The sequence below is a fragment of the Vombatus ursinus genome, unplaced genomic scaffold (assembly GCF_900497805.2).
Source record: "Vombatus ursinus unplaced genomic scaffold, bare-nosed wombat genome assembly UNPS02014801.1, whole genome shotgun sequence".
Taxonomy (NCBI): domain Eukaryota; kingdom Metazoa; phylum Chordata; class Mammalia; order Diprotodontia; family Vombatidae; genus Vombatus; species Vombatus ursinus.
Genome location: NW_020954579.1, coordinates 722,780 through 744,713, shown reverse-complemented (window position 1 = coordinate 744,713; position 21,934 = coordinate 722,780). Strand labels below are relative to the sequence as shown.

Sequence of the window (21,934 nt, the reverse complement as noted above, 5' to 3'; positions counted from 1 at the left end):
AAAAATCTCACAGAACCTCAGCTCAAGGAAGTCTTAACGTGGTGGAGAGATTGGGGGTGGTGGAGAGATTGGGGGCGGGGGAGAGAAAGCCATGAATTTGGTTGTGAAAAAAATTATATTTTTATTTTCACTAACCTTCCCTGAAATTTGGCATTTCCTTCAATTACAAATTTTAAAAAAACTACACACATTATGTTGAGAAGAGGTCTGGAGGTTTCCCCTGACCGCAAAAAGTGTCCAGGACACCAAAAAAATTTAATAAGTCCTGTACTCATTTTTGACAGCTGAGCAAACAAGACCTAAGAGATAAATTGATTTGGCTTTGATCAGTACATTAAGTTTCTTGATTACCAATCTAAGTGCCTTTCTAAGCCCTTTTTCTCCCTTAAAAAAAAAAGTGTGTGTGTATGTATACACACACAAATACATATATCTTTGGCACTTTAAGGCTTCCTTTCTCCTTGTTCTACAGCTTTATCATGATCTTTTAAAGCACTCCTCTTTCTACCCCTCCTTCTTTGACTCCTTGGTGGGGAGCCAGGGCATTTGCTGTAATTGTTTGTACTTCAGGTCAAGGTCTGAGTAGAAGGCCATATATGCCTTTTGATTTGAATATATAGCATGGTCCCAGTATCTTCACTGTCTGCTTACTATGGCAAGCTCTTCCTCTACCCTGCTTTCTTATTAAAGACATTTAATTGGTAGAGGTATTCTTGTGCCTCCCTATATACTCCACTGCCAGTCTGTCCTCTCCTGAAGAACTACTTTGTTTCCCTTGGAAACTTGTAAAATGAGGAGGAACTGCAAGCAATTTGAAAAGATTTATGTAAACACCCCTGCCCCCTATTAAGAGGGGAAATAGCTATAAACTGGAATATTTATTCATTCTCAATGTTCCTTTAAAAACCATGGCTTTTAAAATCAAAGAATTAAACACGTATTGAGATCAACACTATAATAAGCACAGATACCATGGCTACAGGCACTTAACCCTGTAAAGCAGACAAGTAAAGTAAAGCAAATACAGAGACAAATATACGAAAATATGCTTGCTCAGACAATATGGCATTCAGAATTTGCTATTTTTCTCCCACAACTTCCTTTATTGCTACTGAGTGGAGGTGCACTGGGTGGGAGGTTGAGAATGGGTAAGTATGGGATAGTTTGGCAATCATTATTATTGTTTCACTTACGTGTAGCTGTACAGACCAATTCCTACCAAGACACTGCCCCCTTATTTATCCCTGCTTCCTTTTTCACATGACTTGGAGAAGGAAGAAAGCAGCTAGAGAAAGAGAAATTCAGAGACTAAGGAACAGAGTAGATCTAGGGAAATGCTGTGGGAACCGATGGACAGATGGAGGTGGGGTGGGGGGGAAAGGGTGAAGTTCATAGGAGAAGAGAGGGTAATAGATGACATATGTTGCTTCTTAATAGTTTGATGAATCCATGGTTTAATTTGTGTGGGTATTTTCTCCATTTTTGATGGGCACTGCCATCCTTTCAGTCCCTTAGGTTTGCAATCTGTGTCATGCTTGACTCTTTTCTTATTCCCCATGTCCAATCCATTTCCACGTCTTACTGATTTACCTCCTCAACATCTCTTGCCTCTGGTTCTTTCTCTGTATTCATACAACTGGCACCCTAGTTTAGCAATATTTTTCCCTCTTACTGGAACTGTTGAAATGTCCACCTAATTTGTGTCCTTGAATTCAGTCTTGTGCTCTTACCTCACAAATCCATCCTCAATCCATGTGCTAAATTGATGTTTCTAAAGAGTAGAGATAATCAGGCCCTACTTCAATGGCTTCCTATTGACACCAGATAAAGTATGCATTCTTTGTTCAGTATTTAAAGTCCTTCACAATTTGGCTCCAACTTATCTTTGCAAATTGGTTGCCACATAATTCCCTCATGCACGTTACATTCCAGACAAACTGATTTACTTGATATTCTCTGGACATGATCTTCCATCTCCAGTCTCCACACCTTTGCATTGGCTGTCCCCCATACATGGAATGCTTTCCCTTTTCACTTTTGCTTCTTGGAATCCCTAGATCTCTTCAAGGCTCAGCTCAAGTGCTACTTCCTTCAGGAGACCTTTCTGGTTCCCTTCAATTTTCTTCCTAAATTACTTCATGTAAAGGTGAGCCCAAAGCACCTTTTTGGCGCTGGTTGGCCATATCTGTATGTGAAAGGCTATGAATGTGGTTGGGCAGGTAGCACAGATAACGGCCTTGCCCCTTGGGCTTAGCTGTGGCTTTGTAAGATCTCCCCTCAATTCATCTACTGGAAAGAAAGATTTGGGTTAGAAAATTGGATAATTTGGAATTTTAGGGCCGTTGGTAATTATTGGATGCATAGCCCATGTAAGGCTAGTCTTCAGAGATTAAAATAAAGAGGTAGAGGGAATGTTCAGCATAAACTGGGATGAGGTTTTTTGACAGAGAGACCCGAGTTCCCGGGCAAGGAAGCATATAGTCCAAATTAAAACTTAAGACTGAAGGCTTTAGAAGAGCTTGGATCCTGGGGCTGAGAATTTCCTAATTGAGGATGAGATGCCTAGCTAAGCCTCTGAGAGGAACTACCTAGGTCAAAAAGGAGGAAAAAAAATTAAAAACAAACCAAAACAACAGTTTATTTTTCCTAAAGAGGGTTTTTTTCCTGGTTGGCTCAAGTCAAGGGTGGCTGCTTTTCTAAAAGAACTATAAAAAAGCCTCTGCTTTAACTAAATGGACATAGCAAAGCCCACTCTTCTCATAAGGAAGAGCCAGGCAAGGATTGCAGCTGAGCAAGAAGCTGAGAGTTGAGAGAAGCAACACAGCTATTAACCAATGGGGTCTGGCCTAGCCATGTCTGGTGGTGCCTATATGAGCCTTGCCCAGCATGGCAGTGCCCTCTGGGGTTGTATGCAATAGAGTAGCATCTGATTGAGACTACATGTCCAGCGAAGACCAGCAGGGAGCAGGCTAGATATATTAAAGGCATAAAATACCTTTCATGATACCATATTATCCCTTTTTATGCTAGCTATTCAGATTGTATAAAAAACAAAACAAAATAAAAAAAAAACCCTTAGGTTTTAATGGCTTAGCTTTTCTCTTTCCAGTAGGCTGTCTGTTTCTTATCCAGGCCCCACCCCTCCTATCTGGCACCCCTTCTTTTCAGCCCTATTTCTCTGGGCCCAACCCCTCTCCCCCAATATCTGGTATCTTCTATGTTAGAAACCTTTAGTTTCCTAGCTCATCAATATCTCTCTGTCTGTAACTTAAGGGGTGGGACCCTTCCCCACATGGGATGCTTCCCTTCCCCAACTGAATGATCTTCCCTGATTCTGTCTCTCCTAGCTGAAGCCTCTTAGTAAACCATCCAGACCTGCCTCTTCTCCATGTCTGAGGACTATGGTGCCTAAGATTCTGGGGAGAGCCCTTTGTCTATCCCTTTCTTGCATCTTCCCAGCCCAGTTTTGGAGGAGGGTGCTGGGCTTTCCTAGTTTGAAAATGCCAGCATTGTACCCATTATAAAGGAGGGAGGAGTAGGGGAGCCAGTGGTCTGCTCTATCATTCTTCTCTTATCCCTGCCTCCTGATTGTTTGGGGTGTCTCCTGTTAAGGTAGCTGGCTTCCACTTAAGGGCTTTCTCTTAAACATTTCAGATGAAAGGGCACATTCATTTAATCTAAGCAATGGCCCTAAGCTCAAAAGTTATTGATGATTAACTGTTGACAAAATTTAGGTGTGTCTCCTTACTTTAAGGAAATCCAAAATGTGCAAATTTAGATTTGCAGAATACTGATGTTGGGGGTTCATTTTATTAAAGATTCCTTTAACTAGCGAGAACTGGGCATTTATAAATATGATTTGATGTCTAAAAATTCTGTTTACACAGTCTTTCAGGTATATATATCCAATGCAGTGGTGGGGCTTTCAGTCTTGAGGCCATATGTGGCCCTCTAGGTCCTCAAGTGCAGCCTTTTGACCGAGTCCAACTTTTACAGAACAAATCCTTTTATTAAGGGGATTTGTTCTGTGAAGTTTGGATTTGGTCAAAGGGCTGCACTTGAAGACTTAGAGGGCCACATATGCCCTTGAGGCCACAAGTTCCCCACCCCTGGTAGAGAAGCCTGAAAAAATTACTGGGGAATAAAGTTACAAATCAAGTTGTTATTGCCCCATTAACTAGCAGAAAACGATCCCTAAATGTATGACATTTTGGCATATTCACTGTGACTGATGGCTTTAGAGTAGGGGCTGTTTATCATTGGGGTGTTTTGAGCAATGCAGAAAAATCAGAATTTGTGAAGGAGGTGATGGAATGTACTTAGAAGAGAATCTTGGCATGCAACATAACATACATAAGTTACTCAGACTTAGTTAAGCTAAATTGGGGATACTCATCCTTCCCACTTCTTAAACTTTAATTAAAATAATTAACACGAGGGATTTAATGTAAACTGAATATTATGAAAGAATAAGAAGACATAAGATGATAAAAATATTATTCATCATTGGAAAAATAATAATTATTATTGCAAAGCTTATTATTTACTGTTATTTTAAAATTTAAAAAAAAATTGTATTGAATTGGAGAAGTAGTAAAGTGTATGGGGAGTTGGCCTTGGAGCCAGGAAGCTCTGGATCCAAGTCCTGCCTTTGACCTATACTGACTTTGTGACCCTGGATAAATCACTTAACCTGTCAGTGCTCTAGAGAACTCTTTTTATACCTTGTAGAAAAAAAGAAAAAAAAAAGACTACCTTGTAGAGAAAGTGCCAGTATGCTTTAGTAGAAGGCGTTTCCTTATGGAAAGGTTCCCTAAACTAGTAAAATTATAGATCCAGCACCTATCCTTATCTGCTTAATTTTAAAAATAAATTTATTGCTATATTTTGTTTTTACACAACAGATACTTCTCAACAAACACCAGAACAAACCCTTTTATAAAGTCCATTTTTACTAGCTGTCTCCTGTGCCTGTGCCTGGAATGTTCTCCCTCCTTGGCTCTGTTTTCTGTCTCCCCTGACTTCCTTCAAGACTCAGCTCAGATCTCGCCTTTCTGGAAGACGCCTGTTTTAGTATTCTCCTCCCCCGCCCCCCCACCCAGTGTCTTTGCTCTGAGACTGTCTCCCAGTTACACTGTATTCAGCTTGTTGCTGTTTTTTTTTTATTTAAAAAAAAATTTTTTTTTGCTTATTTGTATGTTTTCTTTCCCATTGGAAGTTGAGCTTCTTGAGGGCAGGGGTTGTTTTTGCTTTTCTTTGTAGCCCTAGCTCTTAGTACAGTGCCCTAAACATAGCAAGTGCTAATAATTGTTTGTCAACTGGCTGAAATCCTGGAAAAAAAAAACTGGGCTTTGATTATTAACAAAAAGGAGGGAATGTACCCTTAAACTTTTTCATTGTGCTATCACTTTGGCTGTTTTAATTGAACAGTGTTTCATTATTTCTTTGTGTTATTTTTATATACATTGGTGCAGCCATTACACTTGTATATATTATATACATTGGTACAGACATTTTGTATGTTGTTGTTTTGGCTGTGCTTTCTTCATTCCGTATTGCTTCATATGAGTCTTACCATGTGTCTTTGAATTCATGACATTCCTCATTCCTTACATTTGCTGTAATGGTCCATTCCATCTGTATACCATAGTTTGCAAAGCATTTTTTTCCTGTAAATATTCTGCAAAAAAGTGGTTTTGAAGTAAATTTTTCTAGAATGATGCCTTCCTCCACTAAAGTTCTACACTGGTGCTCCACCTTGATGTGGAGTTGACCCGGGATTCTCCAGGGCTGTGGAAGCAACAAGTGCTAGCAGCTCCTACCAAGATAGGAAGGTTTTGAGTATGACTTGGTTGATGGACTACGCATATATCTGCCCTCTGGGGACCAACCTGGCTAAGGATGGAGATGCTTATCAAAAGACTGGCCATCAGGTGATGAAGGTTTTGGCTACTCAGTAAAAATTCAGTTGTTTTTCAGTCTTTCCAACTCTTCATGACCTCATTTAGGGTTTTCTTGGCAAAGATGCTAGAATGGTTTGCTATTTCTTTCTTCAGCTCATTTTACAGATGAGGTAAAGTAACTAAGGGTGAAGTGACTTGCCCAGGGTCACATAGCTGGTAAGTGTTTGCGTCCAGATCTGAACATAAGAAGATGAGTCTTCCTAACTCCAGGCCTGGCACTCTATCCACTGTACCACCTAGTTGCCCCACACAGTAAAAGACCATCTCCCAAATCACAGGAGATCTGCAGTCTGTATCAGTGGATGGAGAGGCTGCACCAATGAATCATGGATCTTGAGTGGATTGATCTTGAATTATAGACGGTCACAGAATCAGAATTTTAGAGTTGTAAGAGACCTCACTGACCATTTAGTCCAACCCTTACCTGTCCACTCCCACTATAATATTCCTGACTATAGTCATGCAGCCTCTGAACCACTTTGGGTTGAGGAAACCCATTCCCTTTTGGGATACTTCTAGTTGTTAAGAAAATTTTTTTTCCTGATATCAGATCTATTTATCTATCTATACACACATACACACAGATGTGCATATGTATATATATATATATAGATTCCTTCTGTTTTCCTTTAGGCATATCTGGTGGGATGTGATACCAATAAACACGGACAAAAACTATTGAAGACTCATGTCTTTTTCTGTTGTTTCAGTTATTTCCCATCTATAATCTGAATGAATTTTCTTGACATTGCTTTTAGAGATGTAGAGATATCCAAAAAGGAAAAAGGTGCCTGGCAAATAGGAGAGTGAACAAAGACTTTGAAATAAAAGGACATGGGTTCAAATCATGCTTTTGATGTTTATTTCCTGTGTCATCCTGGGCAACCAATCAATCTACAAACATTTATTTATTGCCTACCATAGGCCAGGCAGTGTGCTAGGCATTCATCTAACCTTCCTAGATATCATTTTCCTTACCTATAAAATGAAGGGGCCGAATTAGATCTTTGACGTCCCTTTTCTTGCTCTATGGTCCTATGTTCTTTCTGGGAGGGATTCTTAGTGCATAGAGCATTGAATTTAGAATCAGACAACCTGGATTCAAATTTTGACTCTGTCCTTACTCTTTGTGTGATCTTACTACCTGTGTGATCATGGACAAGTCACAAATTTCATGAGCCCAGAGGTGTGCGTTTACATAAGCCTGCGCATTTCAGTGTAAGCATTTACACTTCAGAAATTGGCAATACAAATCAGGACTTGAGTTGTCCGGAGTTAAGAAAGTGATGGAGAAAATGTTAATAATGCTGAACTTCAAAGTGCATTGTGCATGCTTTTTTTTTTTTTTTGGAGAGCTAATTATTAAACATTTACCAGTAGACGACTGCTTGAATCTCAGTTTTTTCAGCTACAAACTTAGGGGATTGGATTAGATAACATCTAGAGTCCTTTCCAGCTCTGAATCTATGATTCACATGAATTCATGATCTTGAATCTTAAATCTGTGATCTGAATCTATGCTCTTTGAAATGAAGGAAGCACTTAGCAAACTAAAACAATGCATGGTTGGGTTCCATGTTTCACCATCTTTATTGCAGTGATATCACTTACTTTGGTAAATTCACATTCCAGTTTAAAAGGCCTGCAAGCAAGTCAAACTTTGTTACAAATTCAAGTATTTTAAAATGTACATATTAGAAGCACAGAGAGCTGCATAGTAGAGTTATAAGGACATTTGCGATGCCATGGGCACTGTACAGAAATTTCACTAGATACATAGCTTATGATTTTCTGTTGCCTAGCAATACAATGGCTGTAGAACAGAGACCTGAATAGTTATATTTAAAATAGAAAAAAAAAATAAAACCAGAAGGAGGACATCAGCATGTATAACAGCAAGTTTAGGTCAATTGCTGACACACTGGTAAACATTTAACTGGCTGCTGTGTTCTCAGCAAAATGAAACATCCCTTGTCACCAAATGGAAGAAACTAAACTTGAAAAAATTTAAATTGATTGAAAGAAAAAATTTGAAATTTCTAATATCCCTGTATTATGTGAAAGATATGCTTTTTTTCCCTAGCTAAAATGTGCGTTTTCAAATTTGAATTAGAAATGGGAAATACTATAAAGGCTTTACTAAAATGCTGACAAATCCATAGCCCTTAAATGTTGATCCATTGACTGAAGAAGTATGTCCAGTTGAATTTAACCATGATTCTTGAAAAAACAAGTGAGTAGGCCATTAGAGTAAATGGATCTTCAATGTCTCAAGCCCTAAAATAAACTCTATTAAGCAAGTTTTGTTATTTTTTTTAAAAGGGATTTTCCTCATGGGTATGTTTTCTTGCTTGTGTTTTTACAGTTTAAACAATTTCTGTATTTAAACATTTTGCAAAGAACTCCTAGCTTGACTTAACAATAAGATATATCTTGATATCTGCAGATGAGTCAAAGACATGTTGGGAGAATATTTTACCCTGTTTAGCACCCAACCTGAGGTGCTTATTGGACATTGACGTTACTTATATTTAATTTCATAGAGGAGAAAACTGGTGGTGAGTTTTTAGGTAACTATTAGTATTCTCTTTTAATCACTTCTGGTAACTACAGCAACCATTTCTTCACTTTGTTTTTTCTTGCCGTGTTTGTATAGGCTATAAATTCTGTTGGCAGCACGCTGAATATGGTGCTTTGTAGGTAATGACTTTTCTTTGGAAGTCTGGAAGACAACAAAGACCAAAACTTTGCAGGTGTAGACTACTATTATTTAGCTGTAGAACTAGGCTTAGGGTGTATTCTTGTAGGTTGGACGAAGCTGGTTATAGAAAATAACTCAGTCGGGGTGGGTGGTTGTTCTCTGCTATACATATGCAGCTGATCCCAAAGAAAAATTACCGGCCAGGTGAATAGTGTGTTCTCCTTTCAAAGGTTAACTTTTTTTTTTTTTTGTAGATAGAAAATAGGGTTCAAATATATGATGGATGGTCATGGGTTGGGATTAAAAAAAAGAAAGTATTTTTAAGTTTCAAAATTTTTTGATGATGAATAAAGTGGTTATTGCTACTCTTATAACGCTGATTAGGAAAAGAAAAAAGCATTGAATTATCTTGGTTTAAACAAGGGGTTCAAACATTTCAAAGCAATTTTGGGTTAAAATGTAAGGTATGACTCAGACATTTTAATTCTTAAAACCCTTCCATGTGTGAGTGGAAGGAGAATTGGGGGAGGGAAACAATATTTAAGAAGTAAGTAAAACAAAATAAGTAATATCTATCAATTAAAAAAATTCACCTTCAAAAATAATTATTAGATGTTGGATTTTGAAAAATTTATTCCCTTAGCCTTTCTCTTTCAAAGAGAACTACATGTTCATTATATATATTAACACAATGATTTAATAAATTTCCTTTTAATAACATTTGGGGACACAAAGGGGACAGTGTGGCCCATCTAGATTCATCTGGATGTGATTTTCAAATCCCTTTGAATACAGTCTTTGGATTAATTAGCTCCTGTTGAAGGTTTGATAGAGGGGATGCTGCATGACCTCCGCATAATGAGCCTGACCTCTATGTCGGGTAGATTATCCTGTTTAGTCTGTAAGCACCCTTCATCTGTGGCTGCTAAGTGTAGATCAAATCGTAGAGAAACAGATTTTTTCCTTAATCGTGGGTTATCTTTAAAGAAAGAACCTTCCCATTCTTTAATAACTTCATCCACTCTTTCTGTCCTGAAATGAAAAATTAAATCTTTTTGTAGTAAGCAGAGAAATAATGTATTGGAAACATGGAAAACAGTAGAAAACATGGGATGGGGTAGGAAATTTAGGGCATTTTTATAAAGAAAGATATGACTAAACTTTCTATGGAGGCAAAACATGTAAAGTTCTGTTTTGGGATTGTATTTTTAGGAAAAATAACAAATGAAAGGGTTAGTCCTATTATAGCTGAGCTTTTGTTCAGTTGGAATATATTTGTAAAGATCAGTTTATTAAGAATAGATATTTATTTCAGATTAAAATTTGATATATTAGCTTAATTTAAGAATTTGATATATTAGCTTAATATAAGAAAATGAAAGATTAATTTAAATAAGGAAAATAATTAGATTTTAACTGTTTTCATTACTGTAATTACTCATTTATTTTCGATTTAAATAAATGCTTTCAATTTATTTCTTCTTGTTTCCTTGCAAGTCACTCATTTAACATCTCCATGCCATAGGCAACTTTCTAAGAATAACTGGGAAGCTTATGACCTACATTGGTAGAATTTCTCCACCTAGGAGTTTCCTGTGACAATGAAATTATAGATCTGGTCCTCATCCCAGTCCCTATCCCCTGCATAAATATTTTTTCTTACTGTATGGTCCCATGGGCTTCAGTACTTTCCTTCACAACGTTTCCGTTTAAGATGGCCTGTTTGGTCACAGTTTCTACCTTTTCTTTCTCACGTTTGTGTATGACCTCTGTTGAAAAAGACACTTCCTGAGGAATGTAGCATTTACTGGATACTGAAACTTATTATTCATTAAAATATTAAATGATGAGAGTTAGCTTGGAATAATACATTAGAGGGAATAGTCTTGGAGTTAAGAAGACCTGATCCCAAGTGCTACTTCAGATACACACATTCATTTCCTTAGCCCCCTGGATGAAAGAGTCTGTGTGGCACCCTCCCCCCCCCATTCCCTTGTATACATTTGTTATATGTGTTTATAGAGTTTATTCCAAGAGTACGTAAGCTTTTTGATGGTAGAAACTTTTATTTTTGTCTTTGTATCTCTAGTGCCTAACATACTTGCTGGCACATGGTAATTACTTAATAAAAGCTTGTTGATTGATTTTTTTTTTAACTGTGGGATCATGGAAAAGTCACTTAAACTCTCAGTGCCCCATGCAAATCTTTATGAATGTAAATTAACCTGAGGTCTATTAACTTGATTTTTTTTAAAAGAAAGAATTTTGATAACTGTATTTCAACATAACTAGTTTCTTTTATAATATTCTGTTTTTTGTTTTATGCATTTAAAAACACTATTCTCCAAAGGAGTCCACAGGCTTCTCCAGATTGCCAGGACACACATAAAAAGCTAAGGAACCCTTATTATAGGCAATTGTTGATCTGGTGGAAGGCATTTTCACTTGCAAAGTTCCCTTTGCCAATAAATCCTAGGCCTAGTCAATTAAATAGTAACTTACAATTAGTTACAGGCTATATTAATTAATTTACATTTTGAGTTTTTACTTGCCGTTTTTAATATTCAGTGTCAAATCACGATATAATTGCTATAAATGGTCAGTGGTAATAGTAATAACATTTTAAGATTTGCAAAGCACTACATCTATACTATCTCATTTGATCCTCATAACAACCCTATGAAGTAGATTATTGTTATTATCTTCATTTTATAGAGGAAGAAAGTAAGGCCAAGAGAGCTTAAGTGACTCGTCTAGGGTCATATAGTTATAAGTGTCAGGTAGGATTTGAACTTCCCAACTCAATGTCCAGAACTCTAGCCACCAGACCACCCAGCAGCCTAATTTACTAATGTCAGCAAACTCACCTGGAGGTAAGATAAAGCCTACTCGACTTGTAGTAGGCTTTATATCTTCTTTCCCAGATTGAATAGAACCGTAATATCTGGAGAAAAAAAAAGGAAAGAATTGTACCATGGTGATTAAAAAAATTAGATTAATCAAGATCTTGAATGAGGACATTATTAATATACATTAATTATGGTTTGAAAATTTTCATTCATATTTTTCCAAGGACTTAGTTAAGTATTTCATGTATCAGATATTTAATAAATGTCTGTTAATGATACACATGTGTAAATACCTAAAAAGAATAAACACACAGTTAATGAAAATTAATTTTTTGGAAGGTTTTAAAAGAAAAATTTCATCAGATTCCTCTGAAATAATTGGAGATATCTGAGGTGTCAGCAAACTCAAATGGGGAGTTACTGTTCTAGAATTTCACCTGAGAGGCTTCTAGAGTTAAATCATAGTATCAAGTATGTATAAAAGAGGCAAATTAATCTTCCATATTGTGAAGGAAAGGGCCGGGTAATGTAAGCATAGTCCTTGAATTTATGACATTTGCTGGCTAAAACCATTTCATGACCTTAGTTGTAGTAGATATAGTTTTGAAATAGTAAATTAATTCATTTCTTAGATATCTTCTCTCTCCGCCCCCTCCAAAACCCCACCCCAACATACAAACAAATAAACAACAAAAAAAAACCCAATCAAGTACAGAGATTTCGTTTTATGGACACTTCTCAAATTAGAAGTCAAGTGACATCACTACCCTCTGAGCCTGTAAGTGGTTGAACTGAAATTTCAGTTCATGGGAATGACTGAATTTAGTCTCCTTTTCATGATAAACATCATTCCTTCCTGTCAACATAGAGCTGCCTTCTAAGTCATGTTTAGAAAAATGTTGTTCTCCCATTGCTGTAATATCACATTGTGCTCACTCACATTTTGTTGTTGTTGTTGTTGGGCTTATTTCATTGCTACTGAGAACTCCTTTTGAGGAAACTCTCTCTACCAATCTTCTGCAATTTAGTCTCAGAGAGAGTTGTTTAGTTCAGAGAGGAACTGAAAGGCTGAGTGAGTTTCCCAGTGTGAACCAATGTTTCAGAGGCAGGATCTGAGTACAAGTTTCCATGACTCTGAGGCTAGTCTTCTATCTACTGTGCCACACTGTGCCACACTGACAGAGGATTGATTATAAGTAGTAGTGATGTATGGATTTTAACATTTTCACCTTATTTTGTGGTTGGCTCATGCAAGACACAAAATGGTCTTAAAAAACATGTGAGTCCTGAGAATAAGTGAGTGCAGCTGAGCACAAGGCTCACTTGTCAGTATCTGAGAATTACCTTAATTAGCTATGTGACACTGATTTCATTTATTACGCCTGACTCAAGTATTTCCACTGCTGACTTATAAAGGGCCAAGACCTAATCTTCCGTCTGTTAATTATAGTCCCCAACCAGAAAGACCCATCTTCATGAGTTCAAATCCAGCCTTAGACACTTACTAGCTGTGTGACCCTGGGCAAGTCACTTAACCCCTTTTGCCTCAGTTTTCTCATCTGTAAAATGAGCTGGAGAAGGAAATGGAGAACCACTCCAGTATTTTTGCCAAGAAAACCCCAAATGGGGTCATGGAGAGTTGGACATAACTGAAAAATGATTTAACAACAATTTACCTTAAGTAAAGGGACTGGACCAGGGGGTTTCATTGGCATAGGGAACTCCCAGATGAGGAAGCTCGCATTACCAATGCAGGTTGGCACTTCCTCTGTAACTTAGAGTCTTAGGGGGTTGCCTAGGGTTGCCAAGAAGTTAGGTAGTATCCCCAGCGTCACAGAGCCAATACGTGTCAGAGCTGGGACTTGACCTCAGGTCTCCTAACTCCGGCTTCTTTCTAGCCACTATGCCATGCTGTTTCTAGCCATTATCTTAGGAACTCGATAGGTAGAATGTGGTGGTGTGCATGGTTTGGAGGGTAGGTTTTTTGAGCCTGTGTTCTCTTTCTCTTCCTGGTCACTTCGCTCTCTGGATGGAGTCAAGTACCTGATTTCTTCTTTTTCCAGAAGGCGGCGATAGGTCGCTATCTCTTGTTCTAGCCTCATCTTCGTGTTGAGTAGCATCTCATGCTCTCTGAGCTGCTTTTCAATGCCTCTCCTCACTTCCGCCAGTTCTTTCTCCAGGCCTTCGATCACAGCCTCCAGGTCTTGAAGCTGCATCTGGTAATGTTGCTCCGACTCTTGCAGTGAATTTTCCAGGCCTCTTTCCTGTATAACCAAGACAGTATTAGTGACACAAAATGTAGCTTTGAAATCTGATTTGAACTGTCAGTAGTGGTACATATTTAAACATGTTATACAGAGGTTTCTTACCCATTGCAACAGGGGTTCTTAACCTTGGTCTGTGTATAGATTTTGGAGAGGTGTTTCTGTGAGCGTAGATGCGGAAAAGTATACCTTTATTTTCACTAACCTCTACCTGACATTTAGCATTTCTTTCAATTATTCAAAGTCATTTTTCTCAGAAGGAGGCCATAGGCTTCACCAGACTGCCCAAGGGGGCCATGACATAGAAAAAGTGAAGAATGGGCTTATACTCCAAAGAAGGGATTGAAAATGAGTGAATCCTCATGTATTCCAAAATACTTATAGCAGCACTTTTTGTGATAGCTAAGCATTGGAAACAAAGTAGTATTCCCCATCGACAGAGGAATGCCTAAACAAATCTTGATACATGAATGTAATTGATTATTGTTCTAGAAGAAAGGATGCATGTGGTGAGTACAGAGAAGCATGGAAAGATCTACATGAACTGATACAGAGTGAAGTAAATGGAATCAAGAAAACAATATAGTCAGTAACTACAATGTAAATGGAAAGAACAATCCCACACCAAAAAAAAATCAAAAGTAAAGGTAACAAAATTATAAAGACCGAATATGACTTAAATGAAAATATGAGAAGACAGCCCCAACACACGCCTTGTACCAGCAGGAGGTCCACAGTTGTTACACATTACATATGTTTTCAGGCTTTTTCCATATCAATTGTGCTGATTTTTTCCCCTCTCTACAAAATACTATTTGTTATTTGGAAAGGCTCTCTGTGATGGGAAAGGAGGGGGATACATGGGATAATTATGAGGCTGTAAGAAACAGAAGATATCAGAAATAAAACCTTTTTTTTAAAGGTAAAGAATCCCTTCATTACAAGGTTACCTATAGATTATACTTCACTTTATATAATAAGCCATCCTCTCCAGTTCTGGCTGTCTCTCAATATACTGATCCCAGAAGGGGAGTTCACACACTCCTTGTTACTCATTGCCACTTCCAGACCCTTCTCCTGCCATCATAATAATACTTGCTAACATTTATATAGTACTTTATTGTGCCAGGCATTGTGCTAAATGCTTTGCAGTTATTATCTCATTCACTTCTTACAACAACTCTAGGAGGATGAGGAAACACATGATTCACAGATGAGAAAACCAAGGCAAACAGCAGGTAAGTGACTTGCCCAGGGTCACACACCTAGCAAATATCTGAGAGTAGATTTGAACTCAGGTCTTCTTCACTCTGGGCTTAACACTCTACCCATTGTGCTACCTAGCTGCTCCTAATCACTCAACAAGTAATCTCTTTTTAAAATTAAAAAAAATTTAATTTAGTTTATTTTTTTGTTACATTTTAACTTCTGAACTGTCTCCCTCCCTCCGTCCTCTGCCACCCTCCTTCCTAACCCTACACTAGAGAAGTCCACCATTTGACACAGATATGTAAAACTGTACTATGCATATTTTTATTTATCAGTTCTTTCTCTGGAGGTGGATAGCATCTCCCTTCATAGGTCCTTTGTAACTGATTTGAGTGTTTTTAATACCAGAATTACTGAGTTGTTCACAGTTATTTTTTGAATTATATTGTTGGTACTGTATACAATGTTCTCCTGGTTCTGCTCATTTCATTCTTCATTATTCATGCAAGTCTTTTCACATTTTTCTAAAATCAACCAGCTCATCATTTCTTACAGCACAGTTGTATTCCATTACAATTACATACCACAACTTGTTGAGTCATTTCCCAATTGATGGCATACCCTCAATTTCTAATTCTTTGTTACCATAAAGAGAGCTGTTATAAATATTTTAGAACATATAGGTTCTTTTCCTTTTTCCCTGATCACCTTGGAAAACAGACCTAATAGTGATATTACTGGATCAAAGGGTGTACAGTTTTTTTTTTAACTCTTTGGGCATAATTCTAGATTACTCTTCAAATTTCCATAATGCTCTCCATAATTCCAGATTGCTCATAGTTCCACCAACAGTGTATTAATGTCCCAAATTTTCCATATCACCTCCAACATTTGTCATTTTTCCCTTCTATTATTTTAGCCAATCGGCATGAGAGGATATCTCAAAGTGGTTTTAATTTGCATTTCTTTAATCAATAATGATTTAGATCACATTTTCATATGACTATGTATAGCTTTGATTTCTTCATCCAAAAACTGCCTGTTCATATCCTTTGACCATTTATCAATTGGGTAATAACTTATATTCTTATAAAATTTACAAAGTTCTCTATATATTTGAGATATAAGACCTTTATCCGACAAACTGTCTATAACCTCCCCCCCCACTTTTCTGCCTTCCTTCTAATCTTGGCTACATTGGTTTTATTTATATAAGCCCTTTTTAATGTAATGTAATCAAAATTACCTGTTTTACATCTCACAATGCTCTTTATCTTTTGTTTTATAAATTCTTCTCCTAGCCATAAGTATGATAGGTAATGTGTTCCATGTTTGTCTAGTTTTCTTATGATATCTCCCTTTATATCCAGTAATATGTCCATTTTGACCTTATCTTGGTAAATGGTGTAAAATATTGGTCTGTGCCCAATTTCTGCCAGAACTTTCAGTTTTCCCAACAATTTTAAAAATTTAATTCTTATCCCAAAACTTAAAATTTTACATTTGTCAAACACAAGGTTATTATAATCATTTACTATTATGTATTGTATGTCTGTACTATTCCACTAATACACCTTTCTATTTCTTAGCCAGTACCAGATAGTTTTGATAATTACTGCCTTATAATACAGTTTGAGTTCTGGTATACTAAGCCTCCTTTACATGTTTTCCCATTAATTCTTTGGATATTCTTGACTTTTTGTGCTTCCAAATGAATGTTATTATTTTTTCTAGCTCAATAAAATAATTTTTTCATAATTTAATTGGGATGGCATTGAATAAGTAGATTAGTTTAGGTAGAATTGTCATTTTGTCTCTGCCCACCCATGAACAATTAATATTTCTCCAATCATTTGAATCTGACTTTATTTATCCAGAAAATGTTTTATATTTATGTTCATGTAGTTCCTGAATTTGTCTTGGCAGTTATACTCCCAGGTATTTTATACTATCTAAGGTTATTTTAAGTAGGGTATCTCTTACTCTCTCCTCTTGCAGGGTTTTGTCGGTGATTAGCAATTAGCCTCTTCTCTGATATTCATGCTAAATGCAGATATATGACCCAATCCAGTTCCTGATGGAAGCTGTTTGTCAGCCCCCGACTAATTCTGCTTCCTTCTTCAGAGAATTCAATATCTATATTATTTCTCTTCCACATCCTGAACTTACGCTGGGGAACTTCGACAAAAATGCTGATGCTCCCTCAAATATCCTGGTCACCCATATCCTCAATCTATTCAGCTCCTGTGACTTACTCCTTTGATTCCTTTCAGCTCCACACAGGGTTTGCCATCACTCACAAGGGTTCTACTTTCATTGTCAAGAATTCTGACGTTCCTTTTTCTGACTACAACCTTCCATCATCCTATCTTTCCTGACTCCTTTTAAGTGCCTTCTTTGTCCTTACTCTCACTTCCAAGCTCTCTCACTCTCAATACTCTTCCAGGCCATCACCTCTGCTCTGATTTCCCATTCCTCCCTTACCATACCCTTGACTAGTTCAACTTCATATTGTCTTCCCATCTTGAATCTCTTACCTCCCGATCCTATTGTAATCCTTTCACATACTTGGCCAAACCCCAAACCTGGATTACCTTTGCCATTTTCATACCAAATTACCCAGGTTTGCAACTTCAAATCATCCTGAATTTCTTACTTTTCTCCACCCAGCACTAGGATGTGTGGGAGGGTAAGATGTCCCTTTGCACCCAAACTAGGATAGTTTAGATCATCATCACATCTCACTTGGACTGGTTTCCTTGTCTCATGTCTGCCCTCTCTAATCTACCTTCTATTCAGCTGCCAAACTGATATTCCTAAAGCAAAGCACAGGTTTTACTATGGAACTACCCTGCTCACAAAACTCTGATGGCTCCTGTTATGTCTGGAAACCAATACAAACTTCTCTATTTGCCATTTAAAGTCCTGCATGACCTAGTTTCAACCTATCTTTCTAGGCTTATTTTTCATCATTCCCCTTTCCACATATTTCAGTCCAGCCAAACTGACTTTCCTGCTGATCCTTACTTAAAGCAATCCATCTCCCATCTCCACGCCTTTATATAAGGCTGTCCCCAATGCCTGGAATAGAGTCTATTCTCACCTGTACCTCTTAGGACCTTTAACCTCTTTAAAAGCTCAGCTCAAACACACCACCTCTTTCATAAAGACTTTTCTGATCCCCCCAGCTGCTAGTACCTCCTGCCTACATTACCTTGTATATACTCTTTGGGTATATATAAGATCATAGAATTAGAGCTAGAAGAGAGCTTAGGAACCATTGAATTCAAGTTCTCCATTTTGCAGATGAAGAAACCAAGGCACAGAGAACCTAAGTGACTTGTGCAGGGATAGTGGACAGGTAAGTGTCTGAGGCAGGATTTGAACTCAGGTCTTCCTGACACCAAGTCCAGCATCCTATGCACTGTGTCAAACATGTTGTACATGTTTTCTCTGTTGGAATATGAGCTCATTGAGATCAATGCTTAAAAGGAAACAGATATGTGGCATAGCGGATAGAGTGCCAAGCATGGAGTCAGGAAGACCTGAGTTCAAATCTGGCCTCAGACACTTACTAGCTGTGTGACCCTGGGCAAGTCACTTAATCCTATTTGCCTCAATTCCCTCATCTGTAAAATGAGCTGGAGAAGGAAATGGCAAACCACTCCAGTATCTTTGCCAAGAAAACCCCAAATGGGGTCACAAACAGTCAGATTTGACTGAAATGGCTTGAACAACAATAAATGCTGTGTTGATTGATATCAATTCCTGAAGAATTATGGACATAACAAAATGCGGTCAAGCAATGGATACAGCTCTGTGCCTAGAGTCAGGAAGTCCCAAGTTTGTATCTGGTCTCAGACACATATGAGCTGTGTGACCCCGGATACGTCATTTAATCTATATTTGTTACAGTTTCCTCATCTGTAATATAAGTATAATGATAGCACCTACCTCCCAGAGATGTTGTGAAGATAAAATGAAATGGCATTTGTAAAGCACTTTCCAAACCTTAAAGCACTATATAAATGCTAGTTATTATTATTAGTATTGTTATTATATACAAAAGACTTTGTTACTTAAGATGATTCTTTTTACATAGCAAAGAATCCAGAAGCTTGATTAATCTCACCCTGATTTATCTGTATAACAATATTAAAACTGTTGATTTTCTCCTATGTCCATTTTAAGAGTGGAGTCATGTCTCTTTAGTTTTCTAAGAAAATTTAAAATTAGAATAGAAAGCTATTCTTTGGCAAGGGCTGTTTGGGAAAGAACATATCTGCTCTGCATGAACATTTTCCCAATAGATTACTTAAAAAAAAAAAAGCCAACCATCCCTGTAATACTGTGTCTATAGGAATAAGGCATTTGTTATTTCTGACCTTTTCTCTAGGTCCAGAGAATCTCAGGGTTGTAAGCCAAAACTTATCATGTTATTTTCCAGGTGCACAAAGGCATGGTTGAACTGACACATGCCACAAAGAAAGGGAGCAAGAGGTCTAGGAATAGAATTCTGTGACTTTGACCATGCCCTTCTTCCTGAGACTAATGGGCAGTCTTCCTGTCCCTCTCTTAATCAGATAACAACAGGAGACTAAATGGACTCATTTTTCTGTTAGGCAGCTATGAGGTTAGTTTTTTTGACTAGTCTCACCACGGCATGGAGAGATTCAATTTCCACTTGTAGATGGTGCCACTGACGGCGGGCCTCTTTGAGTTCTGCTCGGGCTGCCTTCAGCGCTTCTTCATCTTTGTCCATTTTCTTGGTTAAATCTTCTAGCTACAGAAAAAAAGGAGGGCATGATTACAAATGAGAAACTTTATAGAAATTCAGCATAAAACCACCATAAGGACCAGTCTTTTCCCCAATTTTGTGTGTGTGTGTGTGTGTGTGTGGTTATAGAACTTGACTTTTTTAGTGTCAGCCCTGCTGTTAATTAGTTGTGTGACCCTGAGCATGTCATTTGATGGCTCTTTGCCTTAGTTTCTCTCTATGTAAACTAAATGATCTCTAAGGGCCTCTAGCTTCAAAATTCTATAAAGCATGCAAATAAATACCCATTCACTTTGTGAGAAGATAAAAAGTCATTCCTAAGTTTTTTGTTTCTTGACTTCTCATGAAGGATCTCTTCTTTGAAGAAACTTGCCCATACCTTTAACTCATTTAAGACTACACAAATATAGTAAGGTAGGGGTAGCCAGATTGACTTAACTAGGAATATTTTGCACCTTGGGCAATCCCCCCAAACTACACTGAGCACAAATAGCAGGAATGGTACCTTCCACTGTGCTTATGGGGTAGAACCTTATGGGATGAAACAGAGACTCCAGGACATCAGGAGGCCACTGTGAGAGAGGCTACCCATATATTCCCCCTTCTAGAGGAAGGATTAGAGGTGTGTGGGAGCTAGCTCTTACCATCTCCCAAGAGCTGATTATTAAATTTTCAGTGTGAGCATTTATACCTTGGAAAATGGCAAATACTACAAATCAGGCCTTGATTTATTGTTTTGTTGATTGTCTAGACTTAAGAAAGGTATGGAGAAAATATTAACACAGATTAAATTTATAAGTGTATCCTGCATATATATGTTTATATGTTATATGCATATGTGTGTATATATGTACATGTGTATATATATAGTATGTGTATGTATGTATGTATATATATAGTGTATATGTATATATGTAGCACGTGCATTTGTATATACATACACACATATGTATGTATATGGAGAAAGAGAGAGCAAGGACAGGAGAGGGAAAGAGAGAGAGAGGAGGGGGAAAGAGATGAGGAGAGAGAGAGAGAGAGACAGAGAGAGAGAGTGGTCGCACGCACTAGAGAGCTGGTTGTTAAACGTTTATCAGTACACCCCATGGGAAGGGCCATTTGGTAGCTTCCTATTTTGATGAATCAGTCTGGGAAACCAGGGGAAAAGGTCAATTGTTCATGCGTAGCATCCAAGAAGCCCAATTAATTGGGGGTGAAGGTGGACTAGCAGCTCTCATAATAAGCAGATGGTTGGTTTGGAGGACACCAATCCTACCCTCTTAAAAAATACACACAAAAATCTGTGTCAGAGTTGGAAGGAACTGAAGAGACTATAACTCCAATGCTGCCATTTTACTGGAGGAAACCGAAGCCCTGGAAAAGGTGAATGACTCGTCTAAGGTCACAAAGGAAAGCTTATTTGAACTCTCATTGAAACTGAAGCTGTGATCAGATGTGGTCAAATGGAACCCAAATCACATAGGTTTGTAGACCGTTACAGTAGGAAGGGACATTAGAGACCATCTTGTCCAAAACCCCCTAATTTTACAGAGAAACTATAATAACAACTGTATAGCACCTACTATGTCAGACACTTTGCTAAGTGCTTTACAAATATCTTGTTTAATCCTCACAATAACCCTGAGTGGTAGGTGCTATTAATCCCATTTTACAGATGAAGAAACTGAGGCAAACAGGTTAAATGACTTGCCTAGGGTCAAATGGGTAGTAAGTGTCTAAGGTTGGATTTGAACTCAAGACTTCCTGACTCCAGGACCAGCATGGTATCCACAGCACAACCTAGCTGCAACAGAAACATTGTTAGAATAGGGAAAAGAACCCAGGTCTCTGGATTATCAGCAATGTGGTCCTTAACCAGGTTTTTGAAAGTTGGCTGTTCTTGTCTTATGATTCAGTACAAACAACTGAGCAGGAAAAAAGGGCTCTTGATTCTCCTAGGCATGGGAAATTCACAAGTACACACACACACACACACACACACACACACACACACACGCCCCAAGATCCTCTACCCTTCAGTTCTCTGCCCTTGGGAAAGTTTGAGCAGCTTTGGAAATTTTCTCAACTTTTCTCTGGGGTCAAACTTGGTTATTATAATTGCACAATATTTTCCTTCCTTCCTTCCTTCCTTCCTTCCTTCCTTCCTTCCTTCC

General features: G+C 37.8%; 1 protein-coding gene across 1 annotated transcript in view; it reads right to left on the bottom strand.

Moving 5' to 3' along the window:
- Positions 1–9,459: 9,459 nt before the first annotated feature.
- Positions 9,460–21,934, bottom strand: part of KRT222 (keratin 222) — a 15,075-nt gene continuing 2,600 nt past the window's right edge. The window contains exons 2-6 of the mRNA XM_027872942.1: positions 19,644–19,769; positions 13,557–13,777; positions 11,532–11,608; positions 10,328–10,478; positions 9,460–9,696 (exon numbers count right to left, since the gene is read on the bottom strand). Of these exons, the coding sequence (XP_027728743.1) occupies positions 9,468–9,696; positions 10,328–10,478; positions 11,532–11,608; positions 13,557–13,777; positions 19,644–19,769 (804 nt within the window). The 3' untranslated portion in view covers positions 9,460–9,467. The remainder of the gene's footprint in view (positions 9,697–10,327; positions 10,479–11,531; positions 11,609–13,556; positions 13,778–19,643; positions 19,770–21,934) is intronic.